This window comes from Aquila chrysaetos, chromosome 6 (assembly GCF_900496995.4).
Source record: "Aquila chrysaetos chrysaetos chromosome 6, bAquChr1.4, whole genome shotgun sequence".
In the NCBI taxonomy this organism is placed as follows: domain Eukaryota; kingdom Metazoa; phylum Chordata; class Aves; order Accipitriformes; family Accipitridae; genus Aquila; species Aquila chrysaetos.
Genome location: NC_044009.1, coordinates 2478032 through 2499585, shown reverse-complemented (window position 1 = coordinate 2499585; position 21554 = coordinate 2478032). Strand labels below are relative to the sequence as shown.

The following is a 21554-nucleotide window of genomic DNA, read 5'->3' as shown; positions in this document are numbered from 1 at the left end:
AACTCTCTGGCACGTTGGGTATTATTCATGATTATTATTACTTCATTTTATTAAGCTGTAGCGGATATGACTGATCCATATTCATTTTCTGTCCCACCTCCACATTCTCTCAGCTTTGACAAGAGCCTGAGAACTGCCTATTGGCTTTGGCCACACAATGGGATAACTGTCTCCTTGAAGTCAGTCAATTATTTCCAGTCAGGAGGGCCTAAACATGCTGTCTCAATGGTGCCTCGGTCATTCAGAGCATGTAAAATTATACCCAGAATTTAGACGTGGTAGCACAGGGTCTTTCAGCGGTCCTTCTGCCAAAGCAAGTGATAAATACCATTCAGCACTCATGGATCTCTTAAGTATTTCACCATGTCAGTATCATGGCTAGCTTGGATGAAGTACACTACCTTTGCCCTATAAATTGCTATTATAGGTTCTCCTCTTTCCTTTGCAGATAAACGTGAAGAATGCCATTGTTCTGTTTTCCCTTTCCATAGCTGGTGTGAACCAGGAACTGGCCATTTCTCATAGGCAGCACCGAATTCCCAGAAGCCTGCCTGGATCATATGGCACAATAGAAATAGAAACTGGAGAGACAAAACTGCAGCAAGTAATGAAACTGGATAAAAAGAGTGGTCTGAAGTCCCTCTTTAAGCCCATTGATGCTGATACCATTGATATATATGCCAGAGCTGTGTTCCCAGCAGCCTTTGCAGCAGTCAATGTTATATACTGGGTTGCATACACAATGTAAAAAAAAAAAAAAGAAAATTCATGTGAAGAGCTACAAATTGAACAATACCTACGGACTAAAAGGCCCTTGCTGAAACTGTATTGATCCATCTCTTCTCAAAATATTTCCCAATGAGCTCGAGGCATTTCTAAAGTCAAGAAAGTCCTGCTATCAATTCCTACTAAAAGCAGCAATTTATTACTGATTTGACACAGTAGTAACTGTACTCTGCCAAACAATCCCAGCTCCTTATTTCCTGTATTACCATGAGATAATTTTTCATATGTACATATTTGCAGCAAAAGGTTAAGTCTTAAATTACCATGTTTTTCCTCCACTTTAAGGGTTGATCAGTAATGAAGATTTGGCTTTTCACACTCAGATCATTTCCTTTTTTGTAATGGAAGAGCTAATTCCTCACTTCCACATGAGTGATTTTCTGCATCTGGCCTTCTGTGGGATGGTCTAGGTTTAATAGTAGTGGTAAAGTTGGAGTTTTTAATCATAAAAATCTCATGGACAAAGTAAAAGGGAATAGAGGGGAGTGGAGGCTTTTTCTTATATTATTATTTGTCTTGGATAAAATACTGAAAACATTTCAATGCTCTTAGTCATAGCATGAAATAAAATATACTACATAAAATTCTACTGAATTGTTAATAATGACTGTATTACATTTAAGATCTAACCTAATGAACGTTTAAACACTTAAACACAGTAATGTTTATTAGTTTAACAGGCCCCAAAATAGATAAAAGTGATTTAGAAACACAGGGAAAGCTCAGGCTTCCTATGTTGGATTGGGAAAAATTTTAAAGGTGCTTGATAATGAAGGAACTCAGACTTCATTTTCAGGAAGGACTTTAGAATTTGTTCTTTTAATTTTCAGTGACAGTCTACCATGTGTGCCTCTGAAAATATCCTTTTTGCATCTGTCCCTAAATAGCTGAGTAAAGTTAAAAAAATGTGATAAGTGGCTTTAAGTTACTCAGTTGCTTTGGATATTTTTGCCATTTTTATTCAGAGGCTGACCTAATATGTTAGGCCTCTTCACTTCCATTATTTGACAATGAAATTTGTGGGTACTCATACACACTCCTTAATTCAGGACTAGATCCTCTCACCCAAATAATGCAAAATAACACTTTGTTCTGTAAATAATTCCAGTGAACTCAGCAAACAAACGCAGTATTCACAACAAACACAAGTTTCACAATTAATCTCTAAAAACCTCCACAGTAAATATATTGGGATATGGATTAGTACAACTGAAATATTGTTAGTGTAGGAAACCAATGTAAGATACTTCAAAAGGGAATTTTTTTTTGGAGAATTTTGTTGCCTTGAAAGTGAGAGATTGTTTTAAATATAGAGACTGACACAAAAGAAAATATGAAGTGAGAGAGGGAGGGAAAGAAGGAAGCAAATCAAGTGGCTGAAAGCTATGATGGAAGGGAGCATGCGGAGGTGCGAGATTAAACAAGCCAAAATACGTAGATAAGAGAAGAGCTGCACTGGGCTTTGAAGATGGGGATCTTGAACATAGTGGCTCATGATTAATAGTTGCAGTTGCCATAAGGATGAAACAAGCATTTGATCACAGTGGAGTATGCGCACATTCCTCCTGCATTACTTATCTGTGACGTATGGTTTGATTTCATATGACCAGCACTGAAAGATAGAGCATTTTAACACACATTTATAACTTAAAATAAGATTTGTTGAATATCACTGAAGTAAGAGAATGCTTTGAAGAAAAAATAATGATCCTGAACTGAGCTATAATAGAAAATACACTCCCATTTTAAGTCAGGCTTAGGTTCACCTCAATCTTTAGTTTCTGTTATAATGGAAGAACTGTCTGCCAACAGTGTGCTGGAAAGCGCAAACTGACTTCAAGCTATAATCGTTCCACAAAGTTATCACCAGTCTAGCCCTGGACTGAGACACCAGCATTCTGCTCCAAGATCTTGCCACTGACTTGTTGGGGAATCTTACTTAAATAATTTCACTGCATCATCTGCAAAATTGATATAATGATACTGATTTCTTTCCTGTATCTTTGAGGTTTACAGAAGAAAAACCCTTCAGGAGAGACAGAAACTTATGCTCCAACTAGGTAAGTGCATCCAACTAGTACTTATGTGGTGCTATTTACCATAGTTTCTGAGACTCACATACTGAATTAAAGCAAAGTATCACTCAACTTTCACCTTATCCAGAAAGCTAATGAAATTCTGCATCTCCTTCAATATATGCAGGTAATCAGGCTTCTCTTTCTCCTCCTGCTTCCCCTCTTTCCATTTTATTTTTCTTGGTATTTGTTCCTGATGTTGATGAAATGCTACAATACAGAAATACACCATTTTTTTTGAAGTGCATTTTTGGTCATAATCACTTTCTCCCCAAGGAAGTTCAACCCCTCCTGCTCTCTTCTGAATCATTCTTACTGTTTTATATAATGATTAAGTGCAGAGTGGAATAAAAACAGCAGAAGCATGACTTTACAATGCCTTTTCCTTACTAAGCTGTTTTTCCACGATCGTGGGTCAGGGCCTTGACATATCTTAAGTCCCCTTTCTAACTCTCCTTTCAGCTTAAACCTGAACTTTTTCAATTTACACCTGACCAAATTCTTGTCTGGCCTCAGAAGTTTAAATGTAACTCTTGGATGATGCACTTTCATAGGCAAGGCAAGATGGTAGGCAAGTCTGAAATTTTCTGCTCAGCCCTTTGAACAGTATCACCACAAGAGTACTACACCCTTTAGAAAGGCCATAGTGCCTTATTCTTCTCTGTTACACTTGCATAAATCAGAAATAATCTTTGGTTTAAAATCAGTAGATTAACTACTGCTGTGAAAGCAGAGTTTAACCTTTTGGTATCCTGCTGGTTTCTCTAGCTATTGGTTTATTACACTGCCTGTCAGGGTCAGCTGCTAAGAGTGAAATTATTGACTAAATCCAGTTGAAGAAATACTTGCAGCAAGTTCCTGTGGAGTGTAAATCATAAGAAAATAATCCATGATTTTGGAATTAAAGTTATTAAAGAGCAGAGAACAAAGCATTGACCTAGTCCCTCTAGTGTGCAGTGGCTGGTTATTTAGAGTAATTAGCAAGAAGTCGGCTGCATATATTACAAAGGCAATGTCTAATCTAATTACTTCAGCAGTAATAGTTTGTAATTGTGCACCTGACATAACTCCTTACACTGAAGCCAACTGAATAATCACATGGGGTTATTGGACAAAATTAGTTGCTTCTCCATCTGGGAGACAGTCATAGGCTGCATGCCCTGCTGATTTCTTCAAAAGATATATTCAATCAATTATTTCTGTAGTTTGACTGCAGATCTTCAAGGTGCACAGCTCGGTTGTGACTGATCAAAGTAAAAGGTGGCAGTGATCTTTTCCTCAAAAAAAACCAAAGCCAGAATGCTTGACTATCACAATGTTGTAGACAGAAGCATAAATAAAGGGGGGAAAAAAAAATCTCAAAACATTGCAGGCAGTCAGAAGTGTGCACTGGGAGCATACATATGGCAATTGTGTCCATTCCAGGAACAAGGTGACTCAGAGGGGAGAACAGGTGTTTCAGCTACTGTTACTGCACTTGCATGAGTAGCACAAGACAAAACACCTCCATCATGAAGAGTGGGATTTTCTTAAAATCTGTTTCCAGAGCCAGAAATAGAAAAGTCAGATGCCATTCAAACTCTTTTAAGGAGAAACCTCAGTACAGGAGTATGGTGTAATGATTGGAATTTTGCATAAATTTGAATATTCTGTACCTTTGCGTGTGCTATACTTTTTTTTTTTTCATTTAAAATCATCATACTTAAAAATCATCAGACATTAATGCTTTAGATGTATTAACATCTAAAGACAATGCCCTGCTCAACATTTCATGATGGCCTTAATAAACAGAAATAAACTAAATTCGATGTCAATTGAATGCTAACTTTGGATGGGTTTTACTAGTGTCAAGGAGGGGGGGGGCGCAGGGAAAGAAAGTATGTGACAGATCAGAAGGCACTTTTTCTGTGCTGTACCTGAAGGCATTTGTATTCCTTTCAGCAATTTGGATTACTGTTCTATGGACTGGTATGTCTGTGAGAAAAAGAGTGGGATATGTGTTAATGTAATCATTCTAAATGTGAAGTGTTAATAAAATGTAGATATACAGAAATTGGAGCTTCTATAAATGGACAAAATAGACATTCCAACTATTGAACTGGAAGATAAAATGCATTAGAAGGAAACTCAAAATAACCTCAGAGATTTCATCCCATAATGAAATCCTGGCTATTCAGTGCCCAAGGGCTTGTAAAACTCTACTTCGGTCTTGACAACAGAAGAGAAAGTACCATTCTGTATTCATGAGTGCTTTCTGTGGGGCACTTATGCAGACTACTGTATTTATGTTAAAAAATAGCTGTTGCTGCCTCAAGAGGTTGAAAAGAATCAGAAAGCACAAGATGAAGAAGAGCAAGACACTGCATGATTTGTTTGAAAGTAATGCTGGCAGCGACAGCACTGTTAAGAGGTTAATATACAGAAATGTCTGTCCTGTTTCTGGGTAAAAATGAAAGCATTTATCCAAGTTAAAGTAAAAGCTCTCACATCAGTTCTTAACCAGTTTGCTAATCCAATAGATAATGTAGCGAAACCAATTTAACTCAATGAGGCTTCTACTGTTGGTACAACAAAACCCTTAAAATGATTGCTCTGATTGTAAATACTCGGAGTCATTAACCTAAGAAAGCACTTCACATTAGGAAGAAGACAGCACCCCTGCATATTTGTCCATGAAGCAGAATAGATAACAAAAAGCTTACTGAAAGTTTCTGAGAATATTTTCATTTAAAAAAAAATAATCTGAAGCGATGCCCTCACGCCCTCTTTATTATAGCAGCTTAAAACACTTTCAATGGTTGAAAGCTTGTTCGATGTTATAATAATACCATGTGCAATATATGTTACAAACATATATAGCTAATTCTTCTTATTGAAAACCGAATAAAAATTTGGCAATGAACACGTCTATTTGGATGGATTTGGTAGCTGAAATGAGACAGGCACTGTCTATTTCTGCCTTTATAGCTTGCGTGTTAAATGAAATGAATTTGAGGATCTAAGCCCATCGTTACATAATGCATTAGGGATCTGTTCTCTCCTTATACCAGCTTTATGTCATGGCTATTCCTTTTACTAAGTCCTGCACAGTAAAAACAAATCTGAGAAGACAGTCAAGCCCAGGCTGTCAGAAAATATAGTACCAACAGAACTAATCAGATGTTATTGGGAGTTCACTGTTCCGCAAGAAGATTGGTCCAAAAAAAGAAATCTAAGTATCCCTCATTTCTGAGATATCTGAAACCTCTTTACATCATTCTAGATTTAGGGCCAACCAATACATACGACTAATTCCAACACAGGACTAATTCCACTGAACGGAAGATCCCTCTGGCTCACCGTCCAAGCTCCACCTTTTGGTATAAAGTCTGTCAAGGAGTTCCTCAGTATGTGCATCTTTTACTGAGACCAGTAATGCTCACCACTCAGAAGCATTGCTCTTTCTGTTCTCAACTGGGGCAAAGACAGACAATATTACAAACCAAAGAAAAGTGCTTTTATACTTGTACATCTCATCTACACAAAAGAAGTTGTACTGATTTAACCAAATTAGTTTCACAAGCTCATTTTGTCAGTACTGCCATTTCAGCTCGCACAAAAAAGAGCACCCAAGCTAATGGTAGAACTTCCTTGTGTAGACAATGCCTATGAAATTTCCATGAGGGGATTTACCAAAAATACTTTAACTTATCTTTTCAGAACTCTTTAAATGCTTAATTGGAATACTTTAAGATAGTAAGGAGACAGGTGCTCAGAAAGGTAAAGAATATTTGAAATACGTAACAAATATTTTTCAGGCCTTGAAACTAAGTTGTTCAACAGCAATTAGCCCTGCAGGTAGTCCAGATTTCACCTGACAAGAAGAGGATTTCTCATAGTATCCTACAGATGCATTAAGGGACAGGGGATGTAAACAAATATTTTTATTATGCAACTGGCTGAGCATTCTTTATTTCCTGATTGCTTTTAAATAGTTTTTAAATTCCTGTAGCAGCCATAAAACATTAACCAATAGAGAACAATTATCTTCTGTTTAAGGTAAGATGATCCTTGGGAGCTTTCAGAAACAAAATATTGCTTTCTATGCCTCCTTTGCATTAGGAGGCAGTATTTTATTGAATAGAAATTTAATTCTACAGTTACATTCCTTAATTTGTTGGCTCAGTTTACTTTATTGCAAATAGATAGAGGCTTTGAGGGTTTGTTGTTGTTAGTGGTTTTGTTTTTTTTCTTTTTCTTTTAACTACTTGATGTAAGAAGAAATAAAGATAAGGAAAACCAGTCTTTTAAGACCTGAGAGTCACAAGCTCAAATGTTCATGTTCACAGGATCCATAACAACTTCAGCGGAAAGCGTGGCACTTAAAGAGCCAGTGGGATCTGGCTCCTACCATGTAACTAGTAATACATAATACAATTATTTATTACAAAAGGTCCCAACTAATATTACAGTTCCTAGCTTACTGGGATTTTAAAGATACGTTTGAGAGATAATACTTATCCCAACAACTTTAAAAACTCAACTAGCAAAGGAGTAGCAAAAATAAATTGTATATACATCCTGTGTAAGTAAGGAGGAGACATGTTATCAAGTTGGTCAGATGGAGTTGAATCCAAAGTAGCTTTGCAAATTTAACAGTTGTGAAAGGAATCCAACCTCTGGAAACGTATCCCTTTCTTTAACTCTTGCATTACTTCTATTTCACTTGATACTCAGTTATCTTTCCCTTTTTTTTTACTTGAAAAGTATTTAACACTTTGGAAAAAAGAGGAAATTTTCTTTCTCTTTGGCTTGAGAACATATTAGGCAAAACTAATATAATCTAGTCACACAGGTATGAAAAACAGTGAGACTAAAAGTCTCTGTTTACAAACCTTTGTACCTTCCAATGAGTATTACTTAAAAGGCAAGAAACTCAACCCTGTGATAATTTTGTAAGTTAACCAGCACACTCCCACACAAACATGGTCTTTCTCCCCCTTGGTTCATTCTCTTGCACAACACACTGGTAGCCCCATGTATGCAATAGAGAGAAAAAAAATAGTTTAAGGCATTCCTCAAATTCTCCACAGTCAGACAAGCTCTTCTGAAGATCATAATTTTGGCCCAAACATCTTTAACATAGTCCTGGGTAACATAAGTTACTAACAAATGCAGGTTTACTTACCCAATAAGCAACTGATGCAATCTGAACAAGAGCAGCACTGGGAATTACCTTTGCTAGCACAAATATCACAAACCTCTCCATTTTCTTGCATTGGGTTACCAGAGGGTGTAGGGAGGACATTTTTCTTTACATAGTAATAAATAATTGGCCAGCTTTAAGGGGTAGGTATTTGGAACAGGCATAGCTGGAAGTAGCAAAACAATATATAGGCCATTGAGCTATTCCAGTATTACAATTACTACGGTTTTAAGATTAAATAAAGATTGAGTGAGGAAATACAAAGTAATCTGTAAAACATCTGGTATAATACTCCATCCAGACTGTTCTTCCTTTATTGCTACATTTCTTTCAGATTTAGACAAACAAAAGATCTATTTCTGTACATCTTAAACTTAGTTTTTAGAGATATATTTAAGATTATCCCACCCTCATCTTTTCCAGGTTGTGTGTGCAACTTCTACATATACATGTTCATATGTGCATATATATAAAGGACAGGAGGATTCTATATATTGTTTATAAATGATAGTGCATATAGTATTTTAAAATTGAACCTGTACTTTATAAAGAAGAAACATTTAATGTGTCAGCTATGATGACTTTCAGATTGCCTGCGATGATGGTTCTGTGCATGCTTATTAAAGGGTCCATCAGGCACTTCTTGGATTTGGAATATTTTGAACTAAGAATACCTGTCTCAGACTGAATGCTGGCTGGACCAATAATGAGAACTTAGGACAGCACAGTTAAGTCTGGTCCAGGGAAAGCAATAAAAAGAGGATTCTTGAGGAACCAAGGTGAAAACTTGATCCTCAGGGTTAAGCCTTTTTTGTTAATATTTTCACCATTTTCTTCCATCCTCTGAAATGACAATTGCGTGTCTTCAACGGTAGAAGCATCCATTTTCTTTCTTCCATAGTTTCTTTCACTGTTATCTTTCAGAATAGGGATCGTTGCTTTCTAAAGGATTAGGACCAGCTTATGCAGAAGAAGAAAGGAGCCCCTATGATTTACAGTGTATTGTATGCTGGTGAACGCATACAAAAGGAAAAGCGGGCCAAAATTGTGTTTCTACATAGGCAGGTTATTTAAGTATCCTGAAAAAATAAATACAGAAGCATAGAGGTTTGGTTTTATTTGCTTTTAAACTTATGTAGCTTGGGCTACCCATTGAATTCTTTATCCTCCTGGCTAATGTGGTGTCAGCAAAAGTGAGTTAGCTTCTGGGTGCTTCTGTCTTATATAAGACAGACAAGTAAGGGAGGTGTTGACTTAAAATAGTCTTGAAACATTATTCATTTTGTCTATTTTAACATGGGCTAGAAAAACACTAATATTCAATCCAGCAAGAAAATCTGCAAAGAATTTCCATGGTGATTTCTGATGTTATGTAGGATATATGCTTTACTCCACTTTATGTTAAAATATATGAATGCTTTCCCTTATAATTTTTATCCAAACTTAGTGGCATTTTGCCCAAATCTGTTCCCACTGGACTCAATGATTTCACTGCCATTGATTTTGATAGAAACAATAGCTTATATCTTGCCTAGCAAAAAAAGGGTAAGTAGGCTGAAGAGCACATGTTGCTGGTTTGATCTGCTAAAGAAGACTTTCTATGGGGATGCATTTTCATTCTAGAGTGACACAGAACTGGTTACTCACGTTTCACATATATTTGAAGATAGTAGCCGTCTCTCCCAATTTATCTGTTGTTTAGTTCATAGTCTGAAATCATCATTCGAATCCCTACTAAATCTTTAAAACCTTGGAAAGTTGACAGGTCCTAATATAGCTGAAGATCTGAAGTCACTAATACAAGTAATAGGATACCTGTCTTCTGCTGAGGTAAAACTAGTACCAACTGCCCCCTTTTTTTCAACAATTGTCTTTAAGAACTAGTCGTCATAATGATGTCTTAATTGAAGCATTTAGGAGGGAGAAAAGGAGAAGGATTTTTTTGGTCAACCTTGTCGGAAACATACAAGTACTTTGTGTATAGAGCAGTTAAAAAGTAATTGCAGCAAAGAAAAGGTAGAAAAATCTGCAAGTCTTGCCACCCAGTCATCAGGTTTAAAAACTTACAGCTATATATCTTTCTGTCTAATTTGTAAGAGTAACTTTGTACATAATCTATTCTGTGAGAAGTCCATATAGAGCAATGGTTCTTCAACAACCTGCAGTAGTAGGAACATTTCCAATAGTTTTAGTCATTTAAGCAATAAAGGTCCTAGCTGAGCCACTTGCTAATTAATTACAGAAACTGATGTGTTCATTGAACTATCAAAGTTAAAACAGAGAGCTTTTCCTCCCTGTTTCTCACACCCAGGAAAGGGGATATGTAAACATCAATGTAGCAACAATAGCCCCCAAACTGCAAGTACAGAGTCTTGATCCCTGCTGAATTCCTCACCTGTGAAATAAAACGAACCATAACAAATACGTATTCTTTGATCTTTGTTTCTAAAGAGATATATTTCTTTCAAAGCAAAGCCTTTTGTAAGCCAGAGATAGTGCTCTGGAGATGCGATGGGTCAACTGGCAGTGATAGTGAGCTAAGAGCCTCTTAGGTATGATTGATAATTCATGTTACGCTTTCAGTCCAATAGCGCCTTTGCCTCCCACTCACATCTTAACCAGCAGACCTGGAGTGCTTCTCTCAGTAATCTGCAATTCTCCTACTCCTGGAATGAGCACCAAGCAGTAGCACCTTAAACGTTAAACTCAGTAGTCCTCACTGGGTTAAATAGCGGAGCTTTTTCCCTTTAGGATCTAGGATACACGATGATAACGGTTATCGGACAGACTATCTAAACTAATGTATAGTCAAGTCTTAAAGATGAAGACAAAGCACTTCAACATGAAAATCTCAAAACAGTGAGCAATCTATGAGCATGCCTGTTTTAGTAAAACACTGATCATCTGATGGTACATTGGCAGAACTAACTTTGAACTAACTTGAGGCATTCTAGCAGATTTTTACGTGTATCATTAAGTTGCCTTGAAAAATTCTCTTTATTGCCGTAACGGTTCCTTAGTGAGTGTGAGTATCCCTTTCAGTCAAGATCCTTTGGTTCCTCAAACCCTGGGATTCAAGAGTATCTAGTAAAAAACAATTTTGTGATCTGAGCTACAGAAAAAATAAACCTTGCTACTCAATAAATCTTCTTTTCTGTGATGATTCTCAATTATTTTTAATGTGATATCTTGTTTCAGACCATTCTTCATCTGATTTTATAACCCTTTCTCCACTAAATGAACATTTTAATATGGTAAATATCGCAATGCCCATGTTGCACAAGTGCTTCATAAATATTTAAAGAGTTGCTCCACTTGTGATTTAACTTGTTTTAACCAAAAGTACCGTTCACAAGAATAAGCCACCATATTTGTTTACTAACCAAACTGCATGAACTTCATATGCTGAAACACAAAACACCGCTTACTGCACTCTACTAAGCAAAACCATTCTTTTTAATGGCTATAAATTGGCTAAGCTTTCTTTTACGCAAGCAAAACACCCAGCACCGTCTTTAAATCTCTCTCCCATTTTTTGTAGCCTGGATTCACAGACTCACGTTTTTTGGATCTGTACTTATCTTTACAATACCAACTTGTACAAGTGGAAGCACATAGTATGAATGGGTAAGCATTAGGATACTCCTTTTTCTCTTTCTTTCCGCAGCAGCTGTTGCTGGCAGAATAACAATAGGTTAATATAAAGCACAAGCACTCAAACAGATCTGTACATCAAAATGTGAAAAAAGAACTGCTGAGATTATTTGCAAAGGGAGGTTGCAGCTATTTGGAAAAGTTAAAATGCTTTTCCATTAGACAAATGCATCTATCAGTAGATCAGAAAGAGGCAAATGCACAGTGGAAACAATAGGCACGAGAGTTAAAATATAATAACATTCAATACACAAAAGCATGCCTTACAGATTCTAAGCAGGATGAGCAAAGACGACAAGATAAAATTTGTTTCTGTCTCTTGGTTATGCTGAAGTCCAGCTGAAGAGAAAATGGTTTGCTCTGACCTAAAAACAAACAGAAAAAAACTGTACATTGTTAGTTTTTTCTGCTGGTTTTGCAGATATTTGTGCCAAAATACTAGTTACAAGTACTACACCTGCGATATCAAATTATTTCACAGTATTCACCAAGCCAGATAACTTTTCAATCCAGAAATATTTTTATTTCCTCCTGGCTGTAGTGTATAAAATTATATTTGACAATTAGTTGTTTCTTTTGAGTGGTGCACATAAAGAAAATGCTCCAAGAGGTTTTGGAATATTAGTCCTTTCACTGAAAAGGCTTAAAGACACTACTTTCTCCATGTGAAGCCTGGAATAAATTATTTTGGTTTTGTTCTGTGGATTCAGTGAGGTATTTAGGTTCTTCATTTTTTTTAAGCATGCAGGACAAATTATTATCTGAATAATGGGCCAGCCAAGACAGCAAGGAATGTGTATCACTACAACACAGTTTTCCTATGCAACCACAGCCTCTTTCTTTCAAGACACCAACTAAAAAAGGAGATAAGGAAGTTTACTACATTCTTGTTAGAGGCACTAAAACAGCTGTACAGCATAGTCTAAGAGTTTCCAAACGCATTAAGTAGCACATGTTTTTTTAGAATTTTAAAAAGGAAAATACAGCTAGAAAAAACTTGCACTGGAGTGAGATTAACAGACATTAGTACAAATATCTGACCCCTGAAGCAGTACTATTTATTAATTAGTTATTAATACTATCATTAACACCAAATAATTTTTTCCCCTTTAAACTAGCTTTTAAAGAACAGTTCTCAACAGCCTGTAGCATTAAAATAAAGAACTGGCACTTCTAAGCATTGTACATACAACTGTGTTTCCCAGACAGTTGCCTAGGGATATCTTGCCATCTGCTGGAAATGTGCAGATATACATGCTTAAATAAATACAGGCTTCAAAGTTACTGTCAGAGACAATAGTACAATGAAATAATGAAGGAGACATTAAGTTCGGAAACCAATGCTCTGCATGTTCATAACTTTTAGTCAAAAAGACAAGTCAATAATGAGGTAACATCAGACTACTAGGTAGATTCCTTAGCAAACCAGTGTTCTTCACTGCCGCTATAAGTCTGTGGCACAATTGGACACCGAGGTTGAATGGGGTATTACATATGTGAAGCCAGATGATCACCATGGGCATACCTGTATAAAACAGGAGGAGCTCCACCGTATATGAGGTGAGGGCATAATAACACAAGCTAACACAGCACCTGAAATCCTGACACATTTCACTACGAACTCTCTGCAAATTATGTCCTCCTTAAGATAACTTATGCTAGGCTTCAGCAGCTCCTGGTTAGTATTGGCTGCTATTGAACCTGGTTGCGAATAAGCCACACTGACTTAAAAAAACAAAACAGAAAGGCAAATCCACACGGCTATTTCCAGCAGGAGGGGGGAACTCTTCCTTCTTTCTTACAGAACTTAATTAGCAATACTGCTAAGGAAATCACTATTATCCCACCTCTTAAAAAAATTGTTTTAGGCCACGTGACAGAGATTTGTGATTTGCCAAAGCTCATCATATAAAGAAAGGAACGCAAGAACCAGAAACTCTCATTTTGTTGTGCTGGATATAACGGAACTGAATAATAGAACTGAAATACTTGAAAAAAAAAACTTTTTAAAGCCTTCTCTTTCTTAAACAGATCAGTTCACTTCATAGTCTGCTCTTCAGAGTAAAAGACGTGATATCAAAAGATAATAATTTAAAAAAGAACTAAAATTTTAGATGCAATAAATATTTAAACCTGGAATAGAATAAAAATTAAATTACCTGTAGGAGCCTGTCAGCTCTTCAAATCTAGGTGTAGTGGACAGCAATATTATAACTTTTTATTAAGCTGAGGACAGTTCAGTAGAAGATAAAAGTGTAATGCCCTGCCATCTGGGGGAAAGAAAGAAAAAAAAAAAGCTCAGGAATACACTCAGGATTTACAGCTCTAGGACAACAGAAGTCGACTGTGTTTCAAAAACAATACGACAGAAACAAGGATCATACAATATGTTGCATTTTCAAACCAGTTACAACCTTGTTAGCTAATGCACAGAGCAAAGCTGACATCCTCTCCAAAAAATGCCATCTGCCCAGAAGTGGGAAGCATCTATTAAGAAATCCAAGTTTTTAAACAGTCTTGTAATATAAGAAAATACGAACCAACTCAAAATAAGACTTCTAAAATAACAGCATTAGTACTAAGTGATCAACCAGAAAATATCTTTGCAAGATGTAAAAATATTATTGTTGAGATTTTCTTCAAGCACTGAAAATGTACCTAATCTTTTGTCCTCAGTAAGTTGTGCTAGGAAAAAATAACAACAATAAACCACACAAACCCTCAAATCACTGTTCTGAAGAACTGCACTACCTTTTATCTCCCAAATCCAACAACTCAAGGAGCTGAACTCATCTAACTGACATGCCAGGAAGATCAAAGTCTAGCTTGCCCTGAAAGAATTATGTTTGTAGACATATCTTACATAATGTGCTCCATTTTAAGCAAAGGAAATTTGGAACACGTGAAGATTTAAGGGCCCATTTTGAAACCATATTGACAGTTCCCACTAAGATAAAATTAACAGTGGATACATGAATAATTCAGATTAAAGACTGATAAATGAAACCATTTGGTGCATTTTCTTGGTGTCAGGGAAAACATCTAGACTGATGGGAATAAGTTTTGCCACTTTACTACTACTTAAACTAGTGTTAACTATTATTTATTTGTATTTTGGAAGACTGTAGAAACACCAGAGGGTGGCTCGGGGCTACACTGATGCAAACTCATCAACACATACACACCCACAAACCCCCCTAAAGATATTGTGAAAGTGCTAAATGGTGTCTAAGAAGAACTTGATGTAGGTGTACACAAGGTAATAGCAAGAGACTAAAGAACGATTCCCCCCCCCCCCCCTTTTCAAAATACAGATTATGACTGCTCAACTCCAGGTAGTCAAAAAAGTCTAACAGCTGTGACACCTTGGTTTGGTTTGCTTTTCAAATTTGGTGGCTTACTGTTGCCCAATAGCGGATATAAATAGATCAACAAAAGCCCCAAAGCAAACCTTTTGCTTGGACAATGGTCTTAAGGTATACAAGGAAAATAGCTGTTTGGCAAGTATAAGCTGCAATTCCACTAGGGGAGTCTCAGAGTTTACTGTTCCACGCCTTCATCTGAAGAACAGGCAAAGCCCCGGTCTCCTTTACACGGGAGATGGCTTTGCTTCAATCACAGCTGATTCACAGTTTGAAATCAAAAGTTCAAAGTATCATCAGAAAAAAAGAAGAAACAAACCAACAAAAAACAACTTTATAAAGCCAAGGGCATTAACCATTTCACAGGCCTGCTCTTGTGAGATTGCGGTTAATTCAACAACACTGCTACAACACATTCCGTTGTTTTCCTCTCTCCCCTCTGGTCTGGCCACTCAGAAGTCTAATATTGTTCATCTTTTTTATTTTATTTCCTCTTTATTGTCTCGGCCGCGGTTTCCCTGCCTTAACAGTTTTGAATGAAACCTCTTAAAGTTGGACGCTATATTTGCACTCATGGGAGATTACACTCCGGTGGAAGCGAGTTTTCCCAGGAAGCAATTCCGACAGCTTCGGGTGCGGCAGCCAGGCCAGGACGTGGGGTCGGGGGTATTTGTTTTGGGGGAAGAGCTTTCTTTTTGTGTTGAGAGAGAGAAAGCGAGCGCTGTGCCTGCAGACGACCACAGCAAAGGCACCCACCCCCTCTGTCCCTCCCTCCTCCTCCAGGCCACCCCTCGGGACTCCCCGGCCTCCGCTCCGCCCCGCGCCCCAGCACCGCCCCGGCCCAGCCCTGAGGCGGCCCCGCGCCCCCTGCCGCCCGCCCGGCTCGGGGCACCGCTGGCAGAGGAGCCCCAGGGGGTAGACCGCCGCTGCCACCCAAACTAGCCCCGGCGGGGCCGCATCGGGAAGCCACAGGCCTGCGGGCAGCCGGGACGGAGTCACTCAGTACCTCTCCAGAGGGCTCCGAGGCGGGTGGAGGCGCAGGCTCGCTGCCCCCCCCAGCGCGGGAACGCTGGCAGCCGCCTGTCCTCTCAAGGCCTAGGGCCTTCTTCCCTCACGGCGCTAGCGCGTCTCGGGGAGAGCGGAGGCGCTACACGGGTACGGCAAGGCACCGAAACGCTCCGGCGGGGCCAAGGCGAACGGCGGCAGCGGGAGAACGAGGAGGAGGAGGAGGAGGAGGAGGAGGAGGAGGAAGGGCGACCCGCCTGTCCCTGCCCTCCGCACCTGCCACCACAGCCGCCGCCCTGACAGGAGCGGCGCGCTTGGCGCTTCTTTCTCCGATTGGCTGCAGGTGTTCTCCTACCGCTCACCTCGCTCACTTTATGATTGGCTGAGACGCTCCTACTCCCCAGGTAACGGTTCGCGGCCTATGATTGGTCGTGGGTGGGCGGGATCCTTTTGGGGATTGGCTCCAGGTGAGTCGGAGCTTGCTATTGGCTGGCAGGTAGTGTAGGAGGTGTCCTTATTGGCTGCGGGCGCTAACCTTCTTAGTCCGCCATGTTCGGCGCGGTGGCGCCGTTGCCGGTAGAGCCGGCGGCAGCGGGGTGCTGAGGCGGGGCGGCGGGTCGGCGGCTGAGGGGGGGAGTCGGCGGCTTCTCCCGCCGCGCCCCGCCGCCGTTCTTCTCCGGGGACCCGGCGGCAGGGAGGGCGGTGGGAGTCCAAGTCCGATCCTAAACTTCCTCGCGGGACTTTGAGCAACTTCAGGCCGTGGAGGTGTAGCCGAGCACCGCTGGGGCGCGGGCGCCGGGCGGAGAGAATCGCCCGCTTTCGGCGGGTTCGAGGAGCGGGAGGGAAGCGGGAGCCGTGGGGCCCCAGTTCTCTGGGACGGGACCTCCCTCGGTGGGAGAAGGTAGGAGGAAGGGGCAGTCCCGAAGGCTTTGGGTGGGGAGGCCGGGGGGAGCCCGCTGCCCCCCGCCGTCCCGGTCCCGAGTGACAATGTCACCTCACGATCGCTCCTCACCCGCGTTGGGCGCAGCCCGTGTCTCCGGCGGGCGCTGAGGGGGGGGGGGGGTCCCCTGGGGTCGGTCAGGAAGGGTTTGCGTGTTCCTGCTGACCCCACGGGAGAAGAGGGGTCGGGAGGCCGAATTCTGGGGTCTGTCCCTGGTACCTGTGGCCCTGCTTCCCCAGACAGCGGGGTTAGCGAGCTGTCTGGATATATGTATAAGAGAAGATGGTGGTGATTTTGAATAAACGGGATGTTTGTCTGTCTCCAATCGTAAAGATAACTTCAGTTACCCCTTGGAGTTCCTCTTCTGCTTTTCTTGTGTAAATTTGCAATGAACAGTAATTGATAGCAGTCTTCCATGTATATAAAAACTGTTTTGAATTAAAATACTCTTTGGAAGAAAAGAGCCAGAAGCTGTGTTGATGAATAAGTAAAGGCTACTGTGGTGTGTTTTTGGCCAAGAGGGAACTATTGGATGTTTTATTTACCAAAAAAAAAAAATAAAAAAATCCTTAAAAGCTTGGGATACTTCTGTAAAACGAAGTTGTACAGGGTGTTTTTAAATGATCTCATTTAATTTCTGTGCAGGTCAATGATCGTGTATATTTTCCTTTTGATTTCTTGCTCTTCTATATAAAGCTATTTGTATTTATAAAGTTTGACACAACTCATTTGTTTAGTAGAGTGTGTGTATATTCATCTGTATTCTGGTTTTCCTTCTATGCAGCTGGATTGAAAATCATCTGGAGGAGAAACACATATTTCACATGTGAAGCTGTTCACTTCAGAATTGAACAAGCTATCTGTCTTGAGTGAACTTATTTCTGTATATTTACAATTTCATTTAGACTGCTAAATACAGACCATGCCTAGCAGAATGGGCTCAAAAATTGATTTGAACAAAGATTTCATCAGAGTAAAAACACATTATAGTGGGTAAGTCAGCATGTTTTCTCCTCTAAATTGTGTCTTGTCTAATTTTGAAGCGTATTGAGCAGGAGTTCATAGTCTGACCTAGTGATAGAGTAACCAGGGCGTTGGTGGATTTGTAATTAGTGTCAGATCAGGCAGGTAAACTTCTGGGCTATTAAAATACCATCCAGGCTCCTGCAGCATGCTGATTGTGGAAGAGAGCTGATAGTTTATTCTTCTCTCAAAAGGGGGGAAATGTGCAAAACTGGCAGTTTTTCTGGGTTGATGGGTTATTGATTTCTGTTTTGTTACAAGTGTTTGTGGTCACAGATGGGTATGAATCCATATCTTGGATCCAGATGCAGTTATTACATTTTATCATATCTACTTGAGAATAAAGATACGAGAAATCCTACAAATGAACTCTACAAGTTATTGCTGAAATTAGCATGAGATTATGAAGTGCAGGTTTCCACTTATAGATGTCAATTTGTGACTGTGCTCCTTGGGACAAAACATGTAATGTTGAGTCTTTTTTCTAGTGTGGCTTTTTAGATACTATTTTAACTTACAGCACTTTGTCTCGGAAAATTAGAGGAGGTGTTTATGTGGATAGATACGTAAGTCTTGAAATAAGTGGGTGCCGTTGGTTTTTGTCCTTTTTTGTTTGTCTTATAGAAATTTTAGAAGGAATTGTTGTTGGAATTATTTAGGTAAGCATGAGAAATGAGGGCATTTTGCTTAGATCGCAAGTTGTCAGTAAATTTAGATGAACCTATGCAAGGTGTTTGAAGACTTGGTTTTAAGTAATTAAAATAAATAAATCAAACCCACAATCTTTGTTTTCCTGTTGTGAATAAATATTAAAAGTCTTGTATAGTTTGCCCTTTAATTTTTGATAGCTGATTCCACCGATCCCCTCCCAGTAATTTGACTAATGCAGCTTGAAGGACAATGAGATGTTAACACAGCTGCTGTAGTTATCTTCACAATGCTTATTTTTGCAGCTCTGATTTAAAACTAATAAAAAAAAAGTCATGGTCCTTAATAACTTCAGTCAGTTGTCAGAGTCAGGAAGACTTTATTACTTCAGCATGAAATCTGTTTTTTCAGACATGTTTTGTCTGATTGGTTTGCTGCCACTGTGAGGACCTTGTAAATTAATGTTGCTTTGGTCCCTGCTCTCTTCCTCCAAGGCGTAAGTTTAAGTCATTTGAGGACTTAAATATTTTGCCTAAGTAATCCTTAGACTTGATTTGTACTATTTAAACTGAACTTACAGGCATTTGATAAGTGACCCAAGTCATCTCTTCTGATGTTTTACTGCTAAATAAGTAAATGTTGCTACTACTGTGGTGGTTCCTCTATTGTGGTGTAGAAAAATGCTTTTTTGAATTAAATGTAATGTAATTATGAAAGTCACTCCACCAAATTTCATTGAAAGCAAAATGCTTTCTTGTTAAACTTGTCTACCAGGTCAATGCCAAGTACTTTGAGGTCCTGAGTTTAGAATTCTAGAGCAGTTGTATTAATTTAGTAAATGCCAGTTTTCTCATAAATTAGTATGAAAATGTATCTGTCTTTATCTGGCTTCAATTTCTAGCTGTGCTACTGCCTTTTAATTCTTTCCTTAGGCCTAGTAATTTGATTTTTATATCTTCATTTTGCCACCTGTAAATTGAAAGGCTAGTAGAATCTGTTAATTTACAGTTCATTTATCTCCAGGTTAAATTTTCATATGAAAACTTGCTTAGTAAAAACATAGATGAGCTTTTAGTGGTGAGAATTCATGTCAAAACTTATGTCTTAACAAAATACAGAAATTTGCTACTTTGCTTGAAGTAAAATTTACTTTACAAGAAATTCATGCATGAAAGTAAATGGGACTGCATGCTGTGGTTCTTTGTTACTGTTGCTCAGTAATTTCTGCACCATGGTTTTGTTTTGGTTATTTAATAGATGCATGTAAACTGCTTTATGAACTCAGGGTGAAAGATCTATACCATATATTTGCCATTACTAATAATTATTTTCTGCTCCATAATTTATCATACACCGCTGAATCATGTCATACATAAGCTTAAGTTGAAAATAACACCTGAACTTCAAATACTTGTGTGTTGCACTTGTCTCAGATGCATGGATATGCATGCTTCTCTGAAACAGCAATAGGAGAGCTGCCTTAGCTCTGTAAAGGAAGGCACTATAAACACAAATAGAACTTAGCGTAAACAATTTGGGATAGTTTGCTGGCAGATAGTGCTGATATAAAGTGGAAGGAGTGTGTCTGTAGAACTTGTCTGTGCAGAAATGGAGGAGTTGATAATACTTGTGTCACTATTAGAATTCATGTGTAATTATGATGTTTTACAATAAACTATTACTGTAGTTTCTCCTGCAACACTATATTCAGTAATTTCCATTAGCTATGAAGTTTTTAATATCTCAATTCACAAAACAAGAGTTCCAAACTCAATGAATTTTGGTTTTGTTCTACTGATCAAATTCTCTTAAGAGCTGGGTGTTATATTGTATTATATATTAATCAATTAATACAAAATATTATATATTTTGGGCATTATAGACTGTATAACTGATTATCTCAGTATCTCCAGTAAAGTTGAACAAATTTGACAAACTGCAAGAAATCTTTGATGCTGGACAACTTCAGATTTAAGGACAAGCTCATTCAGGTAGCTGCTAAAGAACTAAAATAGTAGTGCAATATATCGTTTTGAGATCCCAGTTAAAAATCTAAGCATGAGGAAGTTTTAAAACACGTGAATGTTGAGTCTATTGCTGTGGAGTCCTAGTATCTTAGGTATTCGTGTTTCTGGGTGTGACAGAGTTCCTAACATAGCACAGTATAAATGACTGCATAAGTAGATTGCAAAAGAAAGTAAACTTGTGTAATTTTCATTTCATTATTTCAGTTACTTATTTTATCTGGTTTATACGTGGTTACTTGAAATCACTTCATTTAAATAGAGCAGTTATGCAGTATTGTTTGCTCTATGTTACCTTGGTTCTAAATGGTGACACGTTTAATCTATCAATATGAATGATTCTCTTGCTGTAGCTGCTCATACATCACTTTCTGTTCATTTGTTTTTCATGTTACTTTGTAGTGTCCCGTTTCAGATACCTGATGAAAGAGTCCTGTGGGATTCTTTAGTGTTAAACAGTGAATGATTTTCACTTATCTGTGTGCTGATTGCCTAATGTGGCTATACAGACATTGAAATTAAACATAGTAAATCTCAAAGGAACATGGACTTCATTTGAGATAATAATTTTATAATAATTATGTCATTAATGTTTGTATCTGCAGTAGGTGCTATTTAGCATACTTCAGCTGTATTTTGTCCAATATGAAGTTTATTAATTTACCTGTAGAATGGCAGTGCCATCTCTTAGAATAATTTTAACAATTTAAGGCTGATTAGTATTTGTCAGCTTTAGTTGGAGTTTGCAGTGTGCATAGTAGAGTATCATCTTCCTGTGTAGTTTCAGTTTTTGAATATTCTTTAGATACTTGTAAAAGCATGATTGTCCAGAGTTACCACAGATCTATAGCT

The 21554-nt window shown here is 38.5% G+C and overlaps 3 protein-coding genes across 7 annotated transcripts in view; 2 read left to right on the top strand and 1 right to left on the bottom strand.

Annotated features, from left to right (window-relative positions):
- Positions 1–11191, top strand: part of GABRD (gamma-aminobutyric acid type A receptor subunit delta) — a 31396-nt gene extending 20205 nt beyond the window's left edge. For all 4 annotated transcript variants that reach the window (XM_030017617.1, XM_030017616.1, XM_030017618.1 and 1 more), the window contains one exon: positions 449–11191. In XM_030017617.1, coding sequence (XP_029873477.1) covers positions 449–748 — 300 coding nt within the window. In that variant the 3' untranslated portion in view covers positions 749–11191. The remainder of the gene's footprint in view (positions 1–448) is intronic.
- Positions 1–16287, bottom strand: part of CFAP74 (cilia and flagella associated protein 74) — a 94205-nt gene extending 77918 nt beyond the window's left edge. The window contains exons 1-2 of the mRNA XM_030017584.2: positions 16069–16287; positions 13860–13970 (exon numbers count right to left, since the gene is read on the bottom strand). The gene's annotated coding sequence lies outside the window, so the exon portion shown is untranslated. The remainder of the gene's footprint in view (positions 1–13859; positions 13971–16068) is intronic.
- A 24-nt stretch (positions 16288–16311) lies between these two features.
- Positions 16312–21554, top strand: part of PRKCZ (protein kinase C zeta) — a 70072-nt gene continuing 64829 nt past the window's right edge. The window contains exons 1-2 of one of the 2 annotated variants that reach the window (XM_030017611.2): positions 16312–16471; positions 17792–18000. In XM_030017611.2, the coding sequence (XP_029873471.1) occupies positions 17930–18000 (71 nt within the window). In that variant the 5' untranslated portion in view covers positions 16312–16471; positions 17792–17929. Of the gene's footprint in view, positions 16472–16618; positions 16969–17791; positions 18001–21554 lie in introns of those variants that run through there. The other variant, XM_030017610.2, reaches the window with a different exon arrangement.